Raw genomic sequence first — 24692 nt, 5'->3', positions numbered from 1 at the left:
ATAAAAAGTGGAGAAAAAGTGGAGAAAAGTGGAGAAAAAGTGGAGAAAAAGTGGAGAAAAAGTGGAGAAAAAGTGGAGAAAAAGTGGAGAAAAAGTGGAGAAAAAATGGATAAAAAGTGGAGAAAAAGTGGAGAAAAAGTGGAGAAAAAAATGGATAAAAAGTGGAGAAAAAGTGGAGAAAAAGTGGAGAAAAAGTGGAGAAAAAGTGGAGAAAAAAATGGAGAAAAACTGGAGAAAAAGTGGAAAAAAATGGAGAAAAAGTGGAGAAAAAAATGGATAAAAAGTGGAGAAAAAGTGGAGAAAAAATGGAGAAAAAATGGAGAAAAAGTGGAGAAAAAGGATAAAAAGTGGATAAAAAGTGGAGAAAAAGTGGAGAAAAGTGGAGAAAAAGTGGAGAAAAAATGGAGAAAAAGTGGAGAAAAAATGGAGAAAAAGTGGAGAAAAAATAGATAAAAAGTGGAGAAAAAGTGGAGAAAAAGTGGAGAAAAAATGGAGAAAAAGTGGAGAAAAAGTGAAGAAAAAGTGGAGAAAAAGTGGAGAAAAAGTGGAGAAAAAATGGAGAAAAAAATGTAGAAAAAGTGGAGACAAAATGTAGAAAAAGTGTAGAAAAAGTGGAGAAAAAATGGAGAAAAAGTGGAGAAAAAGTGGAGCACCCTTTGGTGCCTTTCATGTGGCACTAAGGGGTGCTTAGCTTTGTATTTAGCCAAAAAAATGAAAAAAAAATGACGTAGGGCTCCCCCTAGTTTTGTAGCCAGCTAGGGTAAAGCAGACGGCTGCAGCCTGCAGACCACAGCTGGCAACCTCACCTTGGCTGGTAATCCAAAACTGAGGGCACCCCACGCTGTTTTTTTAATTAAATAAATAATTAAAAAAAAAACACGTAGGGGTCCCCCAAAATTGGATCACCAGCCAAGGTAAAGCAGACAGCTGGGGCCTGATATTCTCAGACTAGGGAGGTCCATGGTTATTGGACTCTCCCCAGCCTAAAAATAGCAGGCCGCAGCCGCCCCAGAAATGGCGCATCCATTAGATGTGCCAATCCTGGTGCTTCGCCCCAGCTCATCCCGCGCCCTGGTGCGGTGGCAAACGGGGTAATATATGGGGTTAATACCAGATGGGTAATGTCACCTGGCATCAAGCCCTGAGGTTGGTGAGGTCAGGCGTCTATCAGATACCCGACATCACCAACCCATTCAGTAATAAAAAAAAATAGACGACAAACACATTTTTATTTGAAAAAACACTCCCCAAAACATTCCCTCTTCAACCAATTTATTAGAAAGAAAAACAAATTCAGGTCTGATGTAATCCAAGGGGTTTCCATGACGATCCACACTGTCCCAGTCAATGAAGAGCAGAATGTTCCCCATTGGCTGGGAGAGCAGTGCAGTGACCTGAGCTAACATCAATGGGTCAGCCCAGGTCACTGCAGGGCATGACAAGTGCTGCTGTCAGCAAGGTACATTACCTGTGCTGATCTCCTGCACACTGACAGCCCCTGTCACTGAGTTCAATGACCGCCGCCTTCACACCAAGTATCGCGAGAGGCCCGTGACGTCACCGCTAGTCAGTCTCGGGTCGGAAGCGAGAGGTGATGTGACAAGCGGCGGCCATGGAGGACAGTGACAGTGCTGAGGTCGGGATGGCGGGACTTCATCACCGCAGGTAAGCCGAGCGGGACCATGTGTGTGTGTATGTGTGTGTGTGTGTGTGTGTGTATGTATGTGTACATACCGCGGGCAGGAGGGGGCGGAGTGAGCTGAGCGGGGAAGTGTGGGCTTCCTGCACGTAACTAGGATAAACATCGGGTTACTAACCAAAGCGCTTTGGTTGGATACCCTATGTTTATCTTGGTTACCAGCTTCTGGCAGGCTGCCAGCGATGGCTCCTGCACACTGTAGCTGTAAAAAGCCCTGCTTTTTGCTGCTAGAACCGTTCTCGAACGTATCTAGAACTATCGAGCTTTTGCAAAAAGCTCGAGTTCTAGTTCGATCTCGAACAGCCCCCAAAATCACTCGAGCCTAGAACTGGAGACCCGCGAACCGCGCTCAACTCTAGTTCTGATGTCCTCAGATAGCTCTTTTGTCTTCACCATTGTAACAAAGGAACAATGTCTTTTAAAAACACTGCAGTTCATTGGCTAATTCATGTTACATGGGAACTGATAATTTATCCTAGGTGATTCTCATTTGTGATTTACCACAGGTGAGTCAATGTGTTTCCATACTAATTTAATGTAAAGGGTGCAAATACCAGTGCCACAGCATGCTTTAGGTTTTTCTATTTTCCCTCCTTTTGTTTTTTGTTCTAAATTATTGTTTATCATTTGATCTTTTACATTTAACATTATACAAAATAGCTGTTTCACTTTATTCATTTTTTTTCAGGAGATATTCCACATTATGCACTTAACTTCTTGGGTGACAATAACAATGAGCATGACTATAAATAAAAATAAAAGAAATATAAATAGATCTTACTACATATTACTTTAGCTTCCTATTTGCAAATGTATTTGCCTATTCTAAATAAAATAAAAATGTTAAGGCTATATTTCTTACAGTGCCTGATTGTTGTATTTGCCAATAAAGCACCCTGCACATGACTCAAATGTTTCCATGAAATGTTTATCAAAAAAATATCACAGAAAAAAGGCAACCTTACTTACCAACAAGTCACATTACTAATGCACTACAGGATATATAGGATTAATTTATACCGCTGCAGGGTTTAGTTGTATGAGTGATATGATTCATGTTATTTGCTGATGGAGTAGTGCAGCTTAGGTGTTTTGGGCCCTCCGCAAGCAGGGCCAAGCCCCAACAGTGAAAGATGAGGGGGCAATGGTAGGGGACAGTCAATGTATGAGTATGGAGGTGGGAAGGAAACAGTCCACACCGGTAATGCAGTTTCAACTTGCCTTTTACTTGTGGCTGGCACCTGGACCCGCTTGTTGCCAGTTACAGGTGTTCCTGCTCCCCTTGTTTTCCATGCCAGCTGTGACCTGGGTTAGCTGTCCTTCATGCACACTTGTTTGTAATGTATTCCCGTGGCCTAAAAGTTCTGAGAAACCCCTCCATTTCAGTCATGGTCCTATTGCAGGCTGCCTAGACTATTTAAGGGGTTCAGTCCCCTGTCCCCTCTTTGCTGCTGATGCTTCAGACTCTTTGGGTTGGTGAGGGATCCTGGAAATCCTCTCACCTGGCAGAATTAACAGTTGACCATAAAGTCTCCCGCTGTTCTAGAGTCTGCTCCCCACCTTGTGCTGAGTCCTGTGAGCCTTGATTACAGACTTCCACAGGTGTCCCATGGTTCCTGGAGTATTACACTTCCACAGGTAACCCATGGTTCCTGAAGTCCCGGTTCCTTACTCCACAGTCCCTCACTCCTGTTGCAGTGTTCCATTGTTACTTCAGATCTTTTCCTTTCTTTCTGTACTTTCACTCTCAACTCTCTACTTCCACCTCTCCTCTCCTTGACTTTTTCCTCCACACACCTTCCCGCCAACTTCCCAACTGACCACTCATCCTCCCCTTGCTGGGTCTCTCCCTACATATTGGGTGGCAACTATCCAATCAGTGCCCATCCTTTTTACCTGTTGCTAGGCAGTCTCCCAGTCTGGTGTTGGGAGTGTGTATGGCCTGAAGGTACTGGTGTGTTGACTGGCACGGATATTCCGGGGTTTGGGTTTCCACAAGTTACATTTTCTGGCACCTGATACCTCAGGGGTGCTCCATGTGTGTGCTCAATCTCATGTGTGTGTGCAATCTGATGTGTGTGTGTGTGTGTGTGCGTGTGATCTGATGTGTGTGGGTGTGTGACCTGATGTGTGTGGGTGTGTGACCTGATGTGTGTGCAATCTGATGTGTGTGCAAACTGATGTGTGGATGTGCGATCTGATGTGTGTGGGTCTGCGTTACACTGCAGGTCTTTCCATTCGGCATTTGGTGAGTATGATTGTGGGGTCTTCTGTTTTCTTTCTACTCTCTTTTGGGGGTGTCTGCTTGCTATAATGAAGTGTCCTCTAGTATTCTTTAACTTTTTTAACTGCAAAACACTTCATTATTGAAACGCAAGTATGGCTTATTTTTGGGGTATGGCTTATATTTAAGCCTTTAAGCCTTATGCCGAAAATGCTAAAAATTCCTTCCAGGGCTTATTTTTGGGGCAAGGAATATATTTGGAAACACTAAGCAACAACCAAACATACTAGGGAGTTAAAAATGTACTCTCTGGTTCATTAATGGTAGTGTTTGGCCACGGGATAGACCACCAAAACAGCACAATGGAATAGATATCTAATTTTTAATAATTTATGAATAAAGGGTTTTATATTGATTCACAAACACATAAGTAGTAGATGTTCTCTTTTTGCACTTGTTACTGCAAGTTTTCTTTCAGACTACACAGTTCTACAGTACTATTCTCAAAATGTCAGCTGAATAAGGAACTTGTGACCAGACCTGACAATTAGCCATCTACAAATTCAAAGACACTTGATAGAATTGCAGTCACTATTTGGGCTCACTTTTTAAATCAATGGACATTTATCTTTTCTTTATTCCTTGTTAAGTATAGTATATGTATCACCAAACATGTTCACAGAGCTTGTTGTTGGCTGAGTGGCTTTCTCTCAGATACCATGCATCCCTCTATCTTTTGGAGAGACCTTCTCCTTTCTTCATGTGTGCATGATTATTGGGTGATTTTTGTAATTGTAGAAGTCACTCCTACTGCAATGGGAAAAGTATCCATGAATATTTTAGTTTATGTGTGTGGTATTTTGTATGGTCATAAAAATGTTTGAGCAAGGTTTCATGTTGTCAAGATTATCTTCATGAAAATTGGAAATCCTCTTAGAATTTGTAAAAAAATGTAACTACTTCCATAAATTCTTCAATGACGCTATTTTTTTCCTGTTTATTCTCTACAAATCTTATTAAAATTCATGGTTGTTTTAATGCTTTATAGTTGTCACATTAAAACTACTGAGCATTAAAAAGACAGATTACCTGGGTATTCTCAAGATAATTTAGGCGTCTTTATTTTATTTTTTTTTTATTTTTCACAGTTTTCATCCTTTTAGATATGGCCATTATTGATGGGCAGCAAAATCTTTATTTCTACAAACAAGCTAAAAGCAGCCAATCTATACCTGAAAGCCAAAGCGGGTAGAGCTGATAACTCTAGAGTATTGTGCCATAAATACAGACAGGTTTGTAGAGAACATAAACAGTCTTGTTAACAGGCTAAAAGGAATGTGTGCTATTAATCAAATTATTGGAGCGAAAGCTATAAAATGTCTCATGACATATTCTGATAGTGATGTAAGCTAAGGTGGGATTTTTCAGATATGCCCAACACTAAAGTTATAGTTTACTGCCTGTGATTTATTGTTCAGGGGTAATAAAGGCTTGCTATACTAGTTTTATATGCTAATTTCAATTATGTTAACTTTATTGAGCAAAATAATGTTTTAAAAAAATGCTTTTACCGACATCACAAGGTGTGCATTTGTCATTTCAGTTTTGGCAACTTGCTGGATTGTTTATTTCTAGGAAGGATGCACAGCTTAAATTAGTTTGGAAATAGGTCTTAGGTCACTTTCAAAAGGCCATAATATAGGAGTATTTTATTGTCTTTATTTCAGCTGCAGCACCCAAACCTCATATGGTTGCAGTGAACTAGACTACAGACTGCTTTACACGCAGCGACATCACTAGCGATGTTGCTGGTGAAAACACCCGCCCCTGTCGGTTGTGTATCACGGGCAAATCGCTGCCCATGGCGCACAACATCGCTAGGACCCGTTACACGTACTTACCTGCCTATCGACGTTGCTGTGGCCGGCGAACCGTCTCCTTTCTAAGGGGGCGGTTCGTGCGGCGTCACAACAACATCACACGGCAGCTGGCAAATAGTAGCGGAGGGGTGGGGAGCAGCCGAAAGAAAGTGACGCCCACCTAGTTGCGGAGGATGCAGGTGCGGTGTTGTTCGTCATTCCTAGGGTGTCACACATAGCGATGTGTGCTGCCTCGGGAACGACGAACAACCTGCGTCCTGCAACAGCAATGGTATTTGGGATTATAACAACGTGTCAACGATTAGGTGAGTAATTTTGATCGTTAGCAGTTGTTCATATGATTCACACGCAACCACGTCACTAACGAGGCCAGATGTGCGTCACAAACTCCGTGACCCCAACGACATCTCGTTAGCGATGTCGTTGCGTGTAAAGCCCCCTTTAGATACTTTGATGTTTTAAAAAAACATATCACTTGATTTATGCTACTCCATTCAATGGCAGAAAACTGTATAGGAGAAATCCTTATTTCATTTCTGGTTCACTTACTGGGTTTCCTGCTTAAATTTTTAATTAATCACTATTTCATCTGTTGCATCTTTGCTAGTCCTCTCAACGATGAATTTCAACTATGCAGTCATCACTGTTCATGATATAGCTATGGCTATCCCCCCCTCCCCAACATTGATAAGCAGGTTTATGTCATTGCCCAGTATAAGCAGAAAGTTGTTAATCAACATTGCAGGCAATGTTATAAAAAGACTGTCACTGAGAGGACTAGAAAATCTGCAGCAAATAAAAAATGATTTCACACCACTACTTTGTTTGCTGCAGCTTTGTAGCACTGAGTAGAGACACTGTGGTGCATACCTCTGTTTTATTTGTTGCAGTTCTGTATCTCAAAGTAGTAGCACAATGTTGGAATAAGTCTCTAATTTTTGTTGCCTTTAATTTGGCAAGCATACACTTGATGACAGATTCCTTTTTAGTCCAATTCACTAAACTGCAAGAGGTCTGGCTATTTCGCCCTTAAAGGGGTTGTCCGAGAAATGTTATAAAATAAATAAAATAAATAATGAACATTTAATTTTTTTTTCTTCTAAATACCTTTATTTAGCAGAAAGGAATACTTTATCTCATGCACGATTTTAAAGATGGCAACTGCCATAAATGTGTGTGCACCTGTTCTAGATTTCAGAGGATACACAGTAGGATGGGCAGAGTAAAAAACATCTGCTCGAGACAAATGTCATGTCAGAATGGCATCCTTTCAGGCATTGTGAACTCGCATTGCTCAGTTAAGTCAACCTGAAAGGATACTAAGCGTAGTGGACTAAAGGAGTAAATAACCTTTATCTGCCTGAGAGTGAATATTCATCTCAATCAGCCTGACAGTTCTAGTGCCAGGCAGAGAGTATGTCTGTCTAATTTATTACACAGCCCTTCCTATAATGGTTGAACACTGCTAAATGGAAGATTCCATTTTTAAAATCCTGACAGAGTACACTAGTTAAAGCATACTTTTTTTGCTAAATTTCTTATTTATTTTATTCACTTATATAGAACCAATAATTCCATAGCGCTTTGCAGAGTTTAGTATTGCTGTCCCCATTTGGGGCTCACAATAGAAATTCCCTATTAGTATGTCTTTGGAGTATGTCATGAAACTGTAGAACCCTGAAGAAACCCATGTAAACATGGGAAGAATATACAAACTCCTTTACTTGGTGAGATTTGAAACCAGGACCACAGCTTTGAAATGCAACACTGCTAACAACTGAGCCACTAAATAAAGGTATTTGGAAAAATGTTTCATTTCTAAAAGTATTTTATTTATTTTAATCAAATTTCTGTGAGAACTCCTTTTAGAAAGAGAACTCAATTTCAGTTATTTTGAATTGTCTAAAGGTGTTTTTTCTTTAATGTTATTCATGGCGTTATTGTGCAAATAGGTAAATTTAATGTCAAGATAATATCCAGTTGAAAAGGTTTAGTATAGAAATGATGGTGAGAGGTCATGTCTCCTGTAAGGTCACTATGAAGGCTTCAGAAAAGAATGAGACAAATGAGACAAAAGGATGAAAGCTGAGGAGAGATGCTCGTCAAGGAAAGTGTTCTCCAACTCCAGTCCTCAAAACCCATCAACAGTGCATGTTTTTAAGATTTCCTTAGATATTGTATAGGTTTTGCAATCATTACCTTTTTGCTTGATTAGATTTTCACCTGTGCAGTACTAAGAAAATCCTGAAAACATGCACTGTGGGTAAGGGTCCCGTCACACATAGCAACGTTCCAGCGATCCCACCAGTGATCCAACCTGGCAGGGATCACTGGAGCGTCGCTACATGGTCGCTGGTGAGCTGTCAATCAGGCAGATCTCCACAGCGATCAGAGACCAGCCACCAGCCACCAGCGACCCGTGTAACGACGCTGTGCTTGGTAGCCAGGGTACACATCGGGTAACTATGCAAAGCGTTTTGCATCATTACCCAATGTGTACCCTGGCTACGTGTGCATGGAGCCAGAATTTTGCAGCCTGTAACCGGCGTACACTGGTAACCATGGTACACATTGGCTAACTAAGCAAAGTTACCCGATGTGCACCATGGTTACCAGCGTACTGCCGCTTACGGGTTACTCTGCACATTCAGATCGTTGGTCTCCCACTGTCAAACACGCCAATGCGTGCTGCACAGCGGGAAACCAACAAGCAAAAAATGGTCCCGTTTTGTAATGATCAGTGACCTAGTAGCAGGGGCCAGCTCGCTGCTGCTTGTCAAACACAGCGATATTGCTGGTGAAGTCGCTGATACATCGCAAAACCTATGATGTTTCAGCGATCTCGCTAGTGATCTCGCTGTGTGTGATGGGGGCTTAACTCTTAACCACTGGAGTTAGGAAAAATTGGTCTAGGAGATAATGAAAGCTATTTTAGCTTGAATTATGCTGCACTCCGAGCTATCAATTAGAGGTTTCCACATTGTGGACCACCATTTTAAAGAGTTTTGACTGCAGCTGCAATGTTAGGTAATATGTATCTGTGTGAGAGTCAGGTCAATATAACTACAGGGTACCTTTTTAATGTATAATAAGAATCTATCATTTACAAGTCTATATTTACAAATCACATAATATGTACTGTATTTATCACTAATGTCGCTTCTGTTGCTTCTGTACTTTGGGTGATGAGTAATTTTTTGGTGAGGAATAGAAGATATAAGACCTCATAAGCATTTGCACATTTGATATGTTTACAACATGGACTTGGAATAGTGTGTTGACGGATTTCAATAGGATCATGGATACAGTTGTATATAAAATGATTTATGGAGATTTCTTTCTTAACTTTGAAATTATTTCTTCATTATTGAGCTATGTTTTAAGTTGGAATTGCATTTGTCTTTAAGTGTATTATATTTGTTTCATCTTATGTACATCTTAATATTTCCTTTTAAACTAATATAACATGCTATCTTTAGACTGGAATGGGTGCTGCAATTTTATGTAACCGTGTGGAAAACTTACAGCATAGCCCTGTTTTCATATAGGAAGACCTATAAATACAGAAGTAATATGGATAAAAACAAGAATGTGCGGAACTAATTGACAGGCAGGGAAAGTATCACTATGCAATTAGATAGATTTATCGTAGCATTAGGCATCTAGAAGATAACACTCAATGACATCAGACTCAATGACTCTTTTATCATTTGTCATTGAATCTGAAGTGCTAATATTTGATGCCTAATTGAAACGCGACTGGGGTGAGGAAGAACAAAGGACCTAGGATCCCTGTTTTAGTCGGTGGCATGGTGGCTCAGTGGTTAGCACTGAAGTCTGGGGGCCTCGGTTCAAATCCCACCAAGGACAACATCTGTTGCTCTCACCATTTTTGCATGGGTTTCCTCCCACTCTCCAAAAACATACTGATTGGGAATTTAGATTGTGAGCCCAATGGGGACAGTGTTGCCAATGTATGTAAAGCGCTGTGGAATTAATAGCGCTATATATTATATTAGTCATGGTAACCCAGCAGTTAAAGTTAGAACCAGTGTTATTGATGAATTATAAAGATAATTTAATATAAATCCCTTTACCATGATTCTTTTATGGACAACTTTGACCTGGATGGACACCTTATTCCATCATACAAAACAGGCTGTTTATTAAGAAAAAAACCCACTATGATACTGTTCTAGATCTTTACCAAGTTTTACGAAAAATAAATAATTTACTTTATGTTCACCTTCAACTTTAGCTATGTCTGTGTCCTAAAACAATAACAGGTTAAAAGAAAAGCAATCTGATTAATGATTTTGTCTGTTCTTGATTAATTTCAGTCTCATTAATCCCTGCAGTGCAGTTACATCTCAGTACTTTTCGTTTAATAAACTAATTGAGCCATTAATCTGATTCTATCAAACAAAGGTCATAATTACTTGATGTACAATTTTGCATTAAATATTTCAAAAGAACTATGCTACTAACAGTAGTATACAATTCTTGTATATTAGAATCTGAAACGTGTGGCAGAAACCTGGATGGATGAATTTGCAGAGTATATCTACCAGAGAAGACCTGAATACAGACATCTGTCTACTGGAGATCTCACATCTCAAAAGGAACTTCGCAAACATCTCAAGTGTAAAGACTTCAAATGGTTCATGGCTCAAGTAGCATGGGATATACCAAAATATTACCCACCGGTAGAGCCTCCGCCTGCAGCCTGGGGAGAGGTACATTTCTTTAGTTCATATACAATATAATGCATATTTTCAATATTATTATATAATGTTTATGCAATATACTGGTTACCTTTTAACTATTTATGCAGTATACTAATACCTTGTTCATTTACCCAAGAAGATAACCAAGTGTTTGTGATCAGCTGATCAACCGGAACAATATTTAAAATTAAGATTACATTTTATTGCTGAGGAAGCTGTGGGTGGCTGTTTATTTTGCTTGTGGTTGTCACTGTGCTTATATATGTGGTATGTGGAGTTATATAATAATAACTCAAATTCATCCTTCAAAATAGGAGCAGAACTACTACTACTAATAATAATTCACAAATAATATAATCTTTTGGACAACATGACCTATGTGCAAAATGAAAATAACATTTTGTACACAATCCCTCCCTCCCTCCCAAAAATATGCCATTCTGTAAAATTTCAACAAAATAGGTAGCACCCCAAGCAGATAATGGGTGGTACTGTCATGCAGTGACTAACAGGGTTTAGCCTGAAGTGAGCAAAAACCCCAGCAGGTGACACAACACACTAAGTACATAGGTGTCATGATACAATGGAGGTCTCTGCTACTAGCGATCGTGGTGAGGGAACACCTCCTGAACTCACCTCAAGCTGTTAACTGTGCTCCTCTACAGGTTCTTTCAACCACATTCCTAAACCATTGCTAGCCTTAAAACTGATCCTGGCTAGTGAGCAGGCCAACAAGATCATTAGTCTCGTCACTACAATACAGAAACATAAATGTAGGAAAACAGACAGGGGAAATAGACTTGAAAAAGAAAAACACTCCAAGTAGCTTCAGTGAAGCAGACACTTCTGACAAGCTTTTTCCAGAGCTGGCTCCTTCCAAAGTGGACCACATAGAAATGAGGATTCAGTTTCCCTCACCTGGTATTATGTAATCATATCACATGACTCAAATAGGAATGGGTAGTAATCCCAAAGAGCAGAACCTGATATTAACCTCTTCACGACACATGACATACTGAGTACATCATGGATCATGTGAGGGTAATCCCCGCCGCCTTCCGTGGGCAGTCGGCAGCGATCCCTGGACATATCAGCTGATTTGAACAACTGACATGTGTGGCTATCAGGCAAGAGTGGATTCACTACCCACTCGTGCCTGTTAACCCCTTGCATCTCGCTGTCAAAATGGGACAGCAAGATGAAACAGCGCGCCGTGGTAAGTATTCACTTACTTGGCGCTATCGGAAGTCACGTGACATCATTACGTGGATCCGATGGTTGTCATGGTAGCACAGGGTCATGTGATCACTCCTGTCGCTATTATGAGTCAGTTCCTCTTACACCTGGCAAACTGCAATGTGTAATAGGAGAGCTGCTTTTCTGCAGATCTCAGGTGTGTAGCTGTAATCTGGAGAAATGGAAGAGTGAATAGACTGCTGATCCTTCTAGTCCCCTAAGAGGACTAGTAAAATATTAAAAGGTAAAAAAAGTTTTAAAAAATTGAAAAAATAAAAAAATAAAAAAGTTCAAAGTTAAAGGGTTAAAACAATAAAAAGTATACATGCATTTGGTATCACCGCATTCAGAGACACCCAATCAATCAAAATATAAAATCAATTAATTGATCGGTAAACGGCGTTGAGGCAAAAAAAAAATTCCAAATGACAAAATTACATTTTTTGATTGCAACGTATTTTGCGCAAGATGAGATAACAGGCGATCAAAATGTAGCATCTGTGCAAAATGGTACCATTAAAAATGTCAGCTCAAGACGCAAAAAACAAGCCATCACTGTGGTATAGAGCCCGAAAAATGAAATGTGATGCAAAAAGAGCGCCATTTTTTGTGATAAAATTGTGAACTTTTTTAACCCCTTAGATAAAAGTAAACCTATACATGTTTTGTGTTTACAAACTTGTACCGACCTGAGGCATCACACTGACATATCAGTTTTACCATATAGTGAACACGGTGCATAAAATACCCCCAAAACAATCGTGCAATCGCACTTTTTTTTGCAATATTTACACACTTGGATTTTTTATGTCATTTTCCAGTACGCTATATGCTAAAACTCATGATTTCATTTAAAAGTACAACTCGTCCCGCAACATCAAGCCCTCATATTGCAAGATTGATGGAAAAATAAAAAATTACGTCTCTCAGAAGAAGGGGATCGAAAAAAACCCCTGAAAATCGCCCGGGAGTCAAGGGGTTAAAAGCTGCAGCCAGCAGCTAGGTTTAACCTTTACAGTGCTACTAGAAAGAAAATGTTTATCAAGTGACAGCAGTGGATCTGTCAGCCAAAAGGCACTGTGATCTTCAGATACCAGACTCGCTCGAGGTCTTCCCCAGGCAGGATACAGTCATGACAAGTACTCACTACAAAATGCATACAATGTCGTAAAATCTTAAAATAAGATGGAACTTAAAAAAATAAAAGGCAAGACTTCCAAATTTAGTAAAAAAACAAACAAACAGTTATAGACATTTATTTAGCCAACCACTTTTTAAATATTAGACTATGGTCAGAAAGGCACAATGTATCACTCTGTCCACTGGTATTGATTGGTGCTGGGGCTCTTTAAAAAAAAACATGGTGAATGCATGATCAGTGGTGCTTTGATCAATCAACCATTTTAGCCAACATTTCCTGTATCCCATATCTATTAGCCATTAAGAACTAAACACATGTTAAAAAGCAATGGAGAATGATGCATTGGTAGATCTTATTGAATTAAATGAACTTTATAGATATATACATTTTTTAATATCTCAATATCTAGATAAACAATAGAACAATTTATGAAAAAAAATCTCCATACAGTAAGCTATTTACAAGAGCTCCAAATGTCACCCAATCACAAGTAGGCAACTATGTTATTAAGGGTATGCTCACAGGAAAGTATGACTCCAATGAGTGCAATGCTAGAAAATCTTGCATTGCACTCAGACCAATGTTAGTCAAAGATGAAGACAAAACAATCACTGATTTGAGGGAGACCAGCCAGAGAAAACACTGCCGGAAGCCAGTGAAGGCGCTCAACACAGTAAAATCCTAGGTGCATTGTCCCTGGGAAGTATGCAAATCGAAAAGGTCTGGGGAGCCTCTGTTAGGAGTCTCGACATGGAAAATAGCCAGATATCCCTCCGGGAAGGACCTAGCCGAGGAGTGGCTCTTTTTAGGAGACCCCCATAACCACCATATTAAGTGGCCCTTTTAGTCAATATCCAGCTCTTGACGAGTTTAAAGATATGACAATATGACAAGGGAAATACCAAGGCTAGGTATCCATCCACAGACAGCTGTTTCGGGGTATTGCCCCTCATCAGTGTGCAGTAGGAATCTGGCTAGGTGGGAGCAATGCCTAGTAGACCAGCAAGACAAAACAATCACTGATTTCAGGGAGATCAGCCACAGAAAACACTGCCGGCAGCCAGCAAAGGCGCTCAACACGGTGAAATCCTAGGTGCATTGCCTCCTGGGAAGTATGCAAATCAAAAAGGTCTGTAGTGCCTCTGTTAGGAGTCTCGACAGAAAATAGCCAGATATCCCTCCGGGAAGGACCTAGCCAAGGAGTGGCTATTTTTAGGAGACCACCATAACCACCATATTAAGTGGCCCTTTTAGTCAATATCCAGCTCTTGACGAGTTTAAAGATATGACAAGGGAAATACCAAGGCCAGGTATCCATCCGCAGACAGCTGTTTCGGGAGAGGGAGAGCAGATGGTCAGCTTTTTTCTTAATCAGATTCTGGATGAGGGAAAAGTCACAGCATGCTGCTATTGTCAGGGTCATTAGCATATCGCATCAGATGCACTCACATGGGATGCATACCATCATGTGAATTCAGCCTTAGGATTACACTGAGGTTATTATAATGCATCATCAAACTGCTTTTCTTTTTTTCTTTTGCTCTTATTTTGAATCACTAATAATACAGTATATGGATAGATGATGTCTGAATAAGTCAACTTTTCTTCCAAAGATGTATTGCAGAAACCAGTTTATATCTGCTTACAGGCAGTGATTATAACCATTCTCTGTATACACCATGATATCATGTACACAAACAATATAAGAAAAGGTTTTGTTTTATAAATAGCTGAAAGAAAATAAAAGTGGACAAGCTGCAAGAGAAACTGCTGAGTTCATTTTTTTAGATGGTTTATTTTATTCCTAGGCTGGCTGTTTTCCCAGTCTCATAACTTTCTAATAGAAGCGTAACATGTTTTATAAAGACCAATTGAGTGTGATTAAGTACGCTACCTTGCTGCTGTATAACTGCCTACACAACAGTAATATAACAAGAGTAACAAAAGGAGCAAAAAGGTTCTTATATCTAAATGACTTGTGTTAACTGCTCCGGAGCTAGCTATTACATAGGCATTCATATTTCTTAGTACCTGCTTCACTCTTATAACTAATAGTGTGATGAAAGATAATATGTATATCTTTAATTTTTTTAAGGTAGCATAAATGGCATATAGTAATTTATATTGCTTATTAGCACCATAGATTATGTTATTACATTACATTCAATTGGTACTTGATAGCATGAGTAATATATTAATTAAATCAGGCCTGGACTGGTAATCTAATCAGAAAAAAGACATTTTTCATGTTAATATTTTTGTAGTGGTTAGTGTGCAGCTTATTATCTGTATTGTGGACTGGTAATCTGGCACAAGAGGGATTTTCCTGTTGGGCCGTGATGGAAATGTGCATGGAGGGCCATCACGGTGCCTGCTTTCCAGCCACTGGCTCCTTTAAGACTGTGGAGTACAGTCCTGTGCGCAACATGGTGGCCTATGTCAAAGCGCATGCACACACAGGGATTTACACCAGAGTCTTAAAGACCCAGCTGTCCACTTTGCCGTTCAAAGCCACCAGCCATTTAAGTGTGTGTGCGCACTTGCTCTGACACAGGCCGCTACAGCGCGCACTTAGAGAAAGGTTGCCACGGTGCACACATGCCTTTCTATCTAACACTGGCCAAAGCCAGCATCAGAATGTCTTTTTGAAGGCGAATAGTGGACCTATCCTCACCAGTCCTGGGGATCCTAGTCTTCTGCTGCCCAATGCCTGTCACACTACATTGGACCATTCAGCTCTGCACCCTCCCCCATCTGGGTGAGTTTCAATATGACAATTTCTATGAGCATGCAGCAGTGGCAGTATATCCTATATAATGTATATAGACTACTGGATGTACTGCACATTATATAGGTGGCACTTTGACTGCTGGAAGTATTATCTATGTAATGTACATATAAGAGCCGCAGTATTACCTAAGTAATGTAGATAAAGCAGCCACAGCATCGCCATAAAAAAAAAAATATATATATATATATATATCTCAAACGACTGCTGTGTGTACATTATACAGGTGATACTGTGGCTGCTGTATGTACATTACATAGGTGATACTGCCAGCAGTCAGAGTAACAGCTATAACATGTACATAGAGCAGTCTATATAAATTATGTAGGTTATTCTACGGCTGCTGTATGTACATTAAGTAGGTGATACAGAGACTGCTAGCAGTGTCTGTATTGTAATGTATATATAGCAATCGCAGTATCACCTATTTAATGTATATAGACTGCTGTATGTACATCATATAGCTGATACATTAACTCTTGGCAGTATTATCTAAGTAATGTACATACAGCAGTTGCAGTATCACCTACATAATGTATATACAGCAGTTCATATACATTATAATGGTGATACTGTGGCTTCTGTATGTTAATTAGTTAGGTGATATTGCGATTGCTGGCAGTATCCCTCACTAAGTGGACATACAACAGTTGTAGCATCACCTGTTGTGAATGTCATCTGTGTGGGTGCTCTTTTGGAGCTCCCTCTGGTGGCCAGGAATAGTAGTCAAGCTTAGTCTGAGTCTGTTACTCAGACAGGTGTCGGCGTTAATTCGGAATTAAGAAAGCCCTATTGCAGACAAACCTGGTGTATATAGGAGAGAACTTTTTGCCTTGCTGGCACCGGTGATAGTTTAATTTTCCTCAGTCTCTGAACCTGTTTTGGAGTTCTGTCCTTCCCTGTTTTCCTGTGCAAGACCTCTGCAGATAAGTTTGCAAGCTTTTGCTTTGCTAACTGGTTTACACCTTAGGGTGTTTGTTTTTCTCTTGTTTTGCTTGAAATTTGTTTTCTTGCAGGTGAACATTTGCTTGTCTAGTTTGATGAGTATGCGGGTTCTTCTTTGCTACCTTCTCTGCAAGAAAAGGGAGATTCTCCCTGTCAAACTTGATTATTTGCACTTTTGTATTTTTTGTGTTCTTTTTGGTATTTGTTTCTTCCATTATTTTCAAGAGTACCTGATATAGCGGGGGTGAGGTCGTTTGACCTCCAGGGCCATTTTTACTATCAGGAGATTGGTATTTTTCTGCAGGGTTTTTGTACTGACCGCAATCAGTTTCCTTTTCTTTCCCTTGTATCTAGGTAGTCGGGCCTCGCCTTTGCTAAATCTATTTGTCTTATCTGTGTATCGTGTTTTCCTATATCACCGTAATCTCTATATGTCGGGGGCTGGCTATTCCTTTGGGGACTTCTCTGAGGCAAGGTAGGTTTCCTCATTTCTATCTGTGAGGTGTAGCTAGTTTCTCCAGCTGTGACGTGGTGTCTAGGAGTTTAGGAACACTTCACGGCTACTTCTAGTGTAGTCTGATAGTTAGGGGATTGACGTCAGCTCAGGTTCAAACTACTCTTGCTTTTCTTGGTGTTTTTTCTACTAATGGGATTTTTTTGTGATTTTCCATGATTACTGGATCATAACAATAACCTATATTATGTATATATAGCAGTTGGTCTCCTATGTAATGTGTACACAGCAGTCGCAATGTGGTATACATTCAGTAGCCCACTTTTTTATAATTTAATCTGTGTGCTGCTTATTTTCTTTTTATAAATTCATTGTTTGTTGGCTGCGCATGTGTCACCCCAGGGATGTTGAGTCTCTTCAGGGACGTCACAGGGCTTCTTCAGTATGGCAACAGGTACTGTCAGTTTTTACTTTGTATGTGTCATGACTCAACTCACAGTTTGCGGTCAGGGATGTGGATGACCGCCACTGCAGGTTTTATGAGCGTCTGGGGCTAATGTGGTCTGCAGCCAGGTGACGTAGCCTCCCGTGAGCGAGGCAGGACCCAGGGGCTCGATTGAGCAGGGTAGCAGATTCCAAAATAACACAGGCAGAGTCCAAAAATCTTTTAACTGATTTTTACTCACTTCAGTTGTTAAGGTAAGCTGACCCGGGCGATGCTGTGATTAACCAGGTAAGAACCAGGACTCCTTCGGACCAGTCGAATGGTAAACAGTTAGCTCGCCTTCTTAGCACTTCTTAATTCAGATAACCCCTGACTTAAAGTACCATGGGGTCTATCCAGGGAGTCGCAACTGCCTTTTCTCCCCTGTGTTTAGACCATTTGCCGGCAGCATGGACCAGGTGAGGCAGCTTCAAGCTCTTTCCCCTTATGGGTCCATGCGTTGCTGCTGAGGCTCGGACTCCCTGTGGTTGGTGAGGTACTTGTAGTTCCCCTCACCGACAGGTTTAGCAGATAGTTAAAACTGAAATCTGCTCTACGGACCTGTTCCCCGTACGTGCCTAGCTACCGGCAGCCCCCATCCTCTCTGACTGACTAACTGACCCGGTAACCGTTCTCCCCCGCCAACTGTCACTTCACCGCGCAGGGTCTGACTAGTGGCCACGCATGTCTCCTAGCAACTGCCGCACTCCACTACCAGACTGGCTCGCTCCACTCCTTTCTTGACAGCCTCTGCACTTTAGCTACTAGCCACTCCACTACACCCATTGATAAGAATTGAAGGCAAGACCCCTCCAGAGACTACCCAAGTGTCCCATCTAATGGTGTGGGGGAACTGGTTGCTATGTGTCTGTGCGTACACACCTCTTTCTGGCCTTTAGGGTTACCTGGAAGTACTGTCCCAGCATGGGTGCAGTACTCAATTGTGCCAGAGCAGGTCAGGGGCGCCACACGTACTGCAACCAACGTACTATAAATTACATTTACAGCATGTTGGTTGCACTGTGTGTCTCCTGAGGAGGAGAATTCCAGAAAACTTTCTAGGTGTTCATAGGGGAGATGTTGGTGACATCTGAAAGTGACAGCCTTTGAAAAAATCAATGCACCCAAATGTGCAGGTGATAAATAGCATTCATTGAAATAATAGGAGGCAAATTTGATTTTTGAATTGGATTCTCATATTCCAAATGGTTTAAACATCAAAAGTGATATGTTGTATATTTAATGAACATATTTTCATTGTAACTTTTTTTGGGGGGGTAATCATGTTTTTTTTTCTATCAAATACTTTGAATCCATTAAATCAAATACAATATCAGGGCATGCCTGTAGCCCCCCACGTGTTAGCAACAACTCATAATAGACATCATAAAAACTGGAGAACAATGAGCATATGCTGAATCATGACATATTTATTGTAAAAATATTACACAAAGTGCAAAAGTGCATACATTAAAAACATGACAAGAAAAGATAGCAGGAGGGTGAATGTGGAAAAAAAATTTGCTCAGATCCTGGGATGGGGGTGCCTACTCAAGTGGGTTGCATACAATAGGACAGAACTAGTAGTAGCATCTGCATAGATTATAGGCTGTTTAAATTACAGCCATAGATAATGGAAGGTGCCGAAAATTCATGGACAGCAGAACAAAATCACGGTTAGGTGAGAGAGAAAGCCCCACAAATGTACGGAGTATTACCTGTTTGAGAAATAATGCCTGCAGGATTTGAGGTACAAGTGCTCCAATGCATATTTCACGGTCTCACAGGGTATGCCGCCACTTCCTTAGGGGGAAAGTAGTAGGTAATGCACACATTCTGTGTGCAGCCCTGAAATTGCCCCGCAGCTGGAAATAGACTGGCCATGTCCTCTTGGTGTTTAGAGGAGAGCGCAAGCGCATGCGCCCACCACCTTCATGATGCAATCTAGGCAATCAAATGCCAGGGCACTAGCGTGGGAGCTGGGACGTGTCTACCATTTTTAACCTGCACTATGTTGCTGGACATCTCCTGCCCAGTGGGTTCCACTCAGAGGTTTTCCGAGACATGGCAGTGGGCTTCATACAGTCTGATCAGAATATTAAAACAAGAACCACATGTTCAGGTATATAAATGTTTTCCTAGGGGCATTAGATCAAAGTATGATTTTTGGACGTGCAATTTATGTTTTTTTCTTCAGCTGTTCTATCCCTTATAAAGGTCTATGATTGTCTCATTTACTGTACTCTGAGATTAACCCCTACACCTCGGGCTATTTTCCGTTTTTGTATATTCCTCCCCTTCTTCCAAGAGTCATCACTTTTTGATTTTTCATCAAAGTAGCTTTATGAGGACTTGTAATATTTAATAACACCATTCTTTCTGACCCATAATGTACTTGAAAATGGAAACAAAATCCAAGTATGGTGAAATTGCAATAAAAGTACAATTCCACATTTAATTTTTCTTTTTTTTTTATTTACTTTGTTCACTATAGCTAAAACCTACCTAGTAATATGGTTCCCCAGGTCAGTTTGAGTTCACAAATACCAAATATGTATAGTTTTACATTTATCTAAGTTGCAAAAAAAAAATTATTTTAAAAAGAGTTGCGCATTTGTCACTATTTTCCAAGACTCATAGCATTCTCATTTTTTGGGATCTTGGGCCCAGTGATGGCTTATTTTTTGTGTGTTCAGCTGATGTTTTAAACTATACTATTTTTAGGTAGTTTGATGTTTTGATCACTTGCTATTGCATTTTATTACAATGTTGTGGCAACCCATAAAACTGCAATTCTGGCATTTTGATTTTTTTTCCCTCTATGCCCTTTGCTGATCAGATTACTTGTTTTTATATTTTGGTAGATTGGGAATTTCTGAACACGGAAATGACAAATATGTGTAATCTTTTGTTGCTTTATTTTCAGAGGAGCAAAAGAAGGGGGATTTCAATTTTTTGTTGTTTTTAGGGGGTTCATATTTTTTAAACCTTTTTTTTACATTTTTTAATGATTATATTAGTCTTAGAGGACTTTATGCCTACATAATTTCCAATCACTTCTCTTGATCAGAGTGATGCTCTTTTTAGCAGAAATGCTGATTTACTGTGAATGCTGGTGCTCTGTATTTTACATGACCTGGCTTTTTCAAGTTTTTTTTATTCTGCTCTGGAAAAATGAAATATGACCTGTGATTAGTTGCTATGTGTACTTTTTTAGAAAAAAGCTGTGGAGATAAAAGCGCAGATAGGGTATTACCCCAATATATGCAGGGTGAGGAGGGGGGAGTAATATACTCACCAGATGCAGTTGTGAAAGTCACAACTACTTTACTCGCGTGTGTAACTTAGATCAAGGCTGCAGCCACCCATTGGCAGATAACAGAAGAGTAGAAAGGAGTGATTAATGCCGCGCCAAATGATCACTGTGCAGATATCAGATTAACGTGTCTTTATTGTTGGCATAGGTCTACGCGTTTCAGGAGCTCTGCTCCCTTACTCAGGACCGTTAAGCACCAAAGAAACATCAAATCACAGAGATTTGATGTTTCTTTGGTGCTTAACGGTCCTGAGGAAGGGAGCAGAGCTCCTGAAACGCGTAGACCTATGCCAACAATAAAGACACGTTAATCTGATATCTGCACAGTGATCATTTGGCGCGGCATTAATCACCCCTTTCTACTCTTCTCTGTTATGTGTACTTTTCTATGACAGATTCATAAATAATGTGCTGAGAAACTGCCCTCCCCAAAGCTTTAGTCTACATCAGTCCGTTTTTTCCCCTAAATGATGGTAGTGGGCTTTTTTTTTGTTTTTTTTAGTAGACTGTTTTGTATTGGATTTATTCAATATGTCACAGGTAATTTAACATGTTTTTCCCTCTCCCTGAATCATCTTCAGGAGTGTTGCCTTAACTTTTGCATCTTTTATGCATACATTGTTTACAGAGTGATAGAAACAATGTGTTCATTTTTTTTACAGGTTTACACATGTGGCAATTTCCAATATGGGTAATTTGTGTGCTCGTGTTAGTAGTTTTTTACAAGAAAACATACGTCATGGCATAAAAACTTTTTTTTCTCCATATTTTGTTAGCTTTAAGGGGTACTTTGCACACTACGACATTGCAAGCCGATGGTAGCAATGCCGAGCGCGATAGTCCCCTCCCCGTCGCAGCTGCGATATCTTATGATAGCTGCCATAGCGAAAATTATCGCTACGGCAGCTTCACATGCACTTACCTGCCCTATGACGTCGCTCTGACCGGCAAACTGCCTCCTTCCTAAGGGGGCAGGTCGTGCGGCGTCACAGCGACGTCACACGGCAGGCGGCCAATAGAAGCAGGGGGGCAGAGATGAGTGGGATGTTAAATCCCGCCCAACTCCTTGCAGGCGGGACGCAGGTAAGGCGATGTTCCTTGCTCCTGCAGCTTCACACACAGTGATGTGTGCTGCTGCAGGAACGAGGAACAACATTGTAACATCGGTCCTTCCGAAATTATGAATATTACTGACACTACACCGATCATACGATTTCAACGCTTTTGCGCTCATTAATCGTAGTAAAAAGGATTCACATACTCCGATGTCGACAGCGACGCCGGATGTGCATCACTTTCGATTTGACCTCACCGACATCGTACCTGCGATGTTGTAGTGTGCAAAGTACCCCTTAGTCTTTGTTTTTTTATGTAATTTTCTTGTGTAAATCGTATCAAGTAGAGATTAAATAATTAATTTGAAAAATTGAGTTTTGGTCAAATTTGTTAACATCAGCAGGTCAAATTGAATTTGAATAATCTCCCTCTCTCTTACTTCCTCTGTCCCTCTATTTATCCTTCACTCTCTTTCTTCCCCACTATTCATTTATCCTCCACTTCTTCAAAAACAAATATAATTATGTTTAATTTTCCATCACCTTAGCCATAAAAAGTTTTTTTCATGAGATTACTTGTGTTTGTGAATGACACCATTTATTTTACCCTATCATGTAGTGGGTATTGAGAAAAAAATCAAGCCTGGTGAAAAAGTTAAAAAAACAAGCAAACAGAATTCTGTTATAACATTTTGGTCTTGATTTTAAGTAGAAGTTTCTTCAAGTCATTATGATTAATGTGATATTAAACATTACATTTTTTTTCAGCTTATAGTTGTTAAAAAAAATCTGAACCTTGTAGAAACTATTTGGCTGGTGTTGCCATTTTCTGAGACCCATGCATTTCTTATTTTTATGTTATTGAATATGTGTGAGGATTTATTTTTGTTCACCAGGAGGATGTTTTTATTGACACCATTTTGTGGTAAACAGGATATTTTGATTGCTTTTGATTGCACTACATTTCAAGGGTAGGACTTTAGGGGCATTCAAAGCATTTTTGCTTGCTCATATAAATAATGAATATTGACGTAGGAACTCTTTTAGGCACTTTCACATGTCCGTGAAAAACCACATATATTGCACGAACGTGTAAAAGGTGCGTATGGCCTCCATGTGCCGTGATTTTGGCACATGAGTGCTCTCTGTGTGCTATCCGTGATAATACATAGAGAACAGGAACTTTATGCTCACCTGTCCCTGGCGCTGCTTTCCGTGGTGCTGATGTCTTCCACTCTAGGGTCTCTGGCCCTGCTGATTCCCCGCTGCTGCTGCTGCTTCCGATCCTTGGTGCAGTGAATATGCAATGAGCATAATGAGTGGGGGCTGGAAGCAAGTGACAGCAGGGCCGAAGACACCAGTGGTGGAGAAGGTGAGTGTAGAAATTAATTTTATTTCGTAGAAACGTGGTTTTCTCTGGTATATGTCACACTGATGTCACACAGATCCCATCTGTGCGGTCCGTGTGGCACTCATGCTGCTGGAGATTACCGGACATGTTTACGTGTGGAGCACATGGACACATGCATGCTCCACATGGACACATGTGAAAACACGCACATGGGCACAGACCTATTGATTTTAATGGGTCTACGTGTGTCAGTGTCTCGGGCATGTGTGAAAATGGATGGCACATGTACCGGAGACACGGATGTGTGAAGGGGGCCTTAGACCAACTTATCTGCACTAGAATTCTGCAGTTCCTTGGTCACTGTTTATACACAAATGTCTAAGTTTGTTAAATTACAATGTATGTAGACAAATATGTGATAAATTAACTTTTTCAATGAAAGAAAATGGCATGTGTGATTAGTTGCAAAATAATTACCAATTTTTTCTTATCCTTTTTGTCACATGACCTTTATTTGCATATATGGTTTAACATGGTGCTAAACATGGACTTTTCCACATTTATTAATAAAAATGACAAGTCATGAGTTTTACAGAAACGATTGAGTATTTTTTTATTTTTTTTTATTATGGAAATGTGTCCATTTAATCTGAAGATTCCTTTTTTGTTCGCTGTATTTATTTGGATAACATACCATGGTAAAGTTTGACAATTGGTTTATAATAGCAGCATATTTACGTTGCAAAAAGATTATTCATTTAATGTTTGCCATAATGCAACAGATTTAAATGACAAACACAAATAGCATCTCCGAAAATTCTTTTGTAACAGAACATGGCAGATATACCATCTTCTCCAAATGCCTTGTGTGCTCACAAAAGAACATGCTGTGCTTTGTATCATTGATAATAATTAAACTGCTCTATGCATCTGTGTGGCTTATGCAATAATTGAAGTGTGCTTACACCTTTATAGGGCTTTATTCACAGCCTGTGTATTATTTCCCAATTCATTCCTCTTTTCATAAGAAAACATTTGTTTATCTTACTTTTTCATACACTAAAGCTTGACTTTTCTAGCAGTGACTATATCTGCCCTTCTCTTCTTTGTCTCTGCATAAAGAGATAAAATGAAACACTTCATATATCTGCTTCACCACTGTAGTGTCCTAATGAATGCTCTGGTGCTGAAGAAGTACAGTAAAGCACAACAGGAGTTCATTTCTTCATAAAGACAGCATTAAGTACTCTAGACATGTAGCATAATGAGATGTATGTTCTCCAGAGATTTAAAAGCAGTGTTATTAAGTATAAAAGGTACTTTACCTAGCTTTCCTAACTCATGGGATTTAAATGTTGAAAAAGAATATTATATTCCTTTTTCTGAATTCTG

The 24692-nt window shown here is 40.0% G+C and overlaps 1 protein-coding gene across 1 annotated transcript in view; it reads left to right on the top strand.

The window, feature by feature from the left end:
• GALNTL6 (polypeptide N-acetylgalactosaminyltransferase like 6) overlaps nucleotides 1–24692 on the top strand; it is a 2628190-nt gene that overhangs the window by 2377362 nt on the left and 226136 nt on the right. Inside the window, exon 9 of the mRNA XM_075347205.1 lies at nucleotides 10318–10539. Within this exon, the coding sequence (XP_075203320.1) occupies nucleotides 10318–10539 (222 nt within the window). The remainder of the gene's footprint in view (nucleotides 1–10317; nucleotides 10540–24692) is intronic.

This window comes from Anomaloglossus baeobatrachus, chromosome 1 (assembly GCF_048569485.1).
Source record: "Anomaloglossus baeobatrachus isolate aAnoBae1 chromosome 1, aAnoBae1.hap1, whole genome shotgun sequence".
NCBI lineage: Eukaryota > Metazoa > Chordata > Amphibia > Anura > Aromobatidae > Anomaloglossus > Anomaloglossus baeobatrachus.
This window is presented reverse-complemented; position numbering and strand designations above follow the sequence as displayed.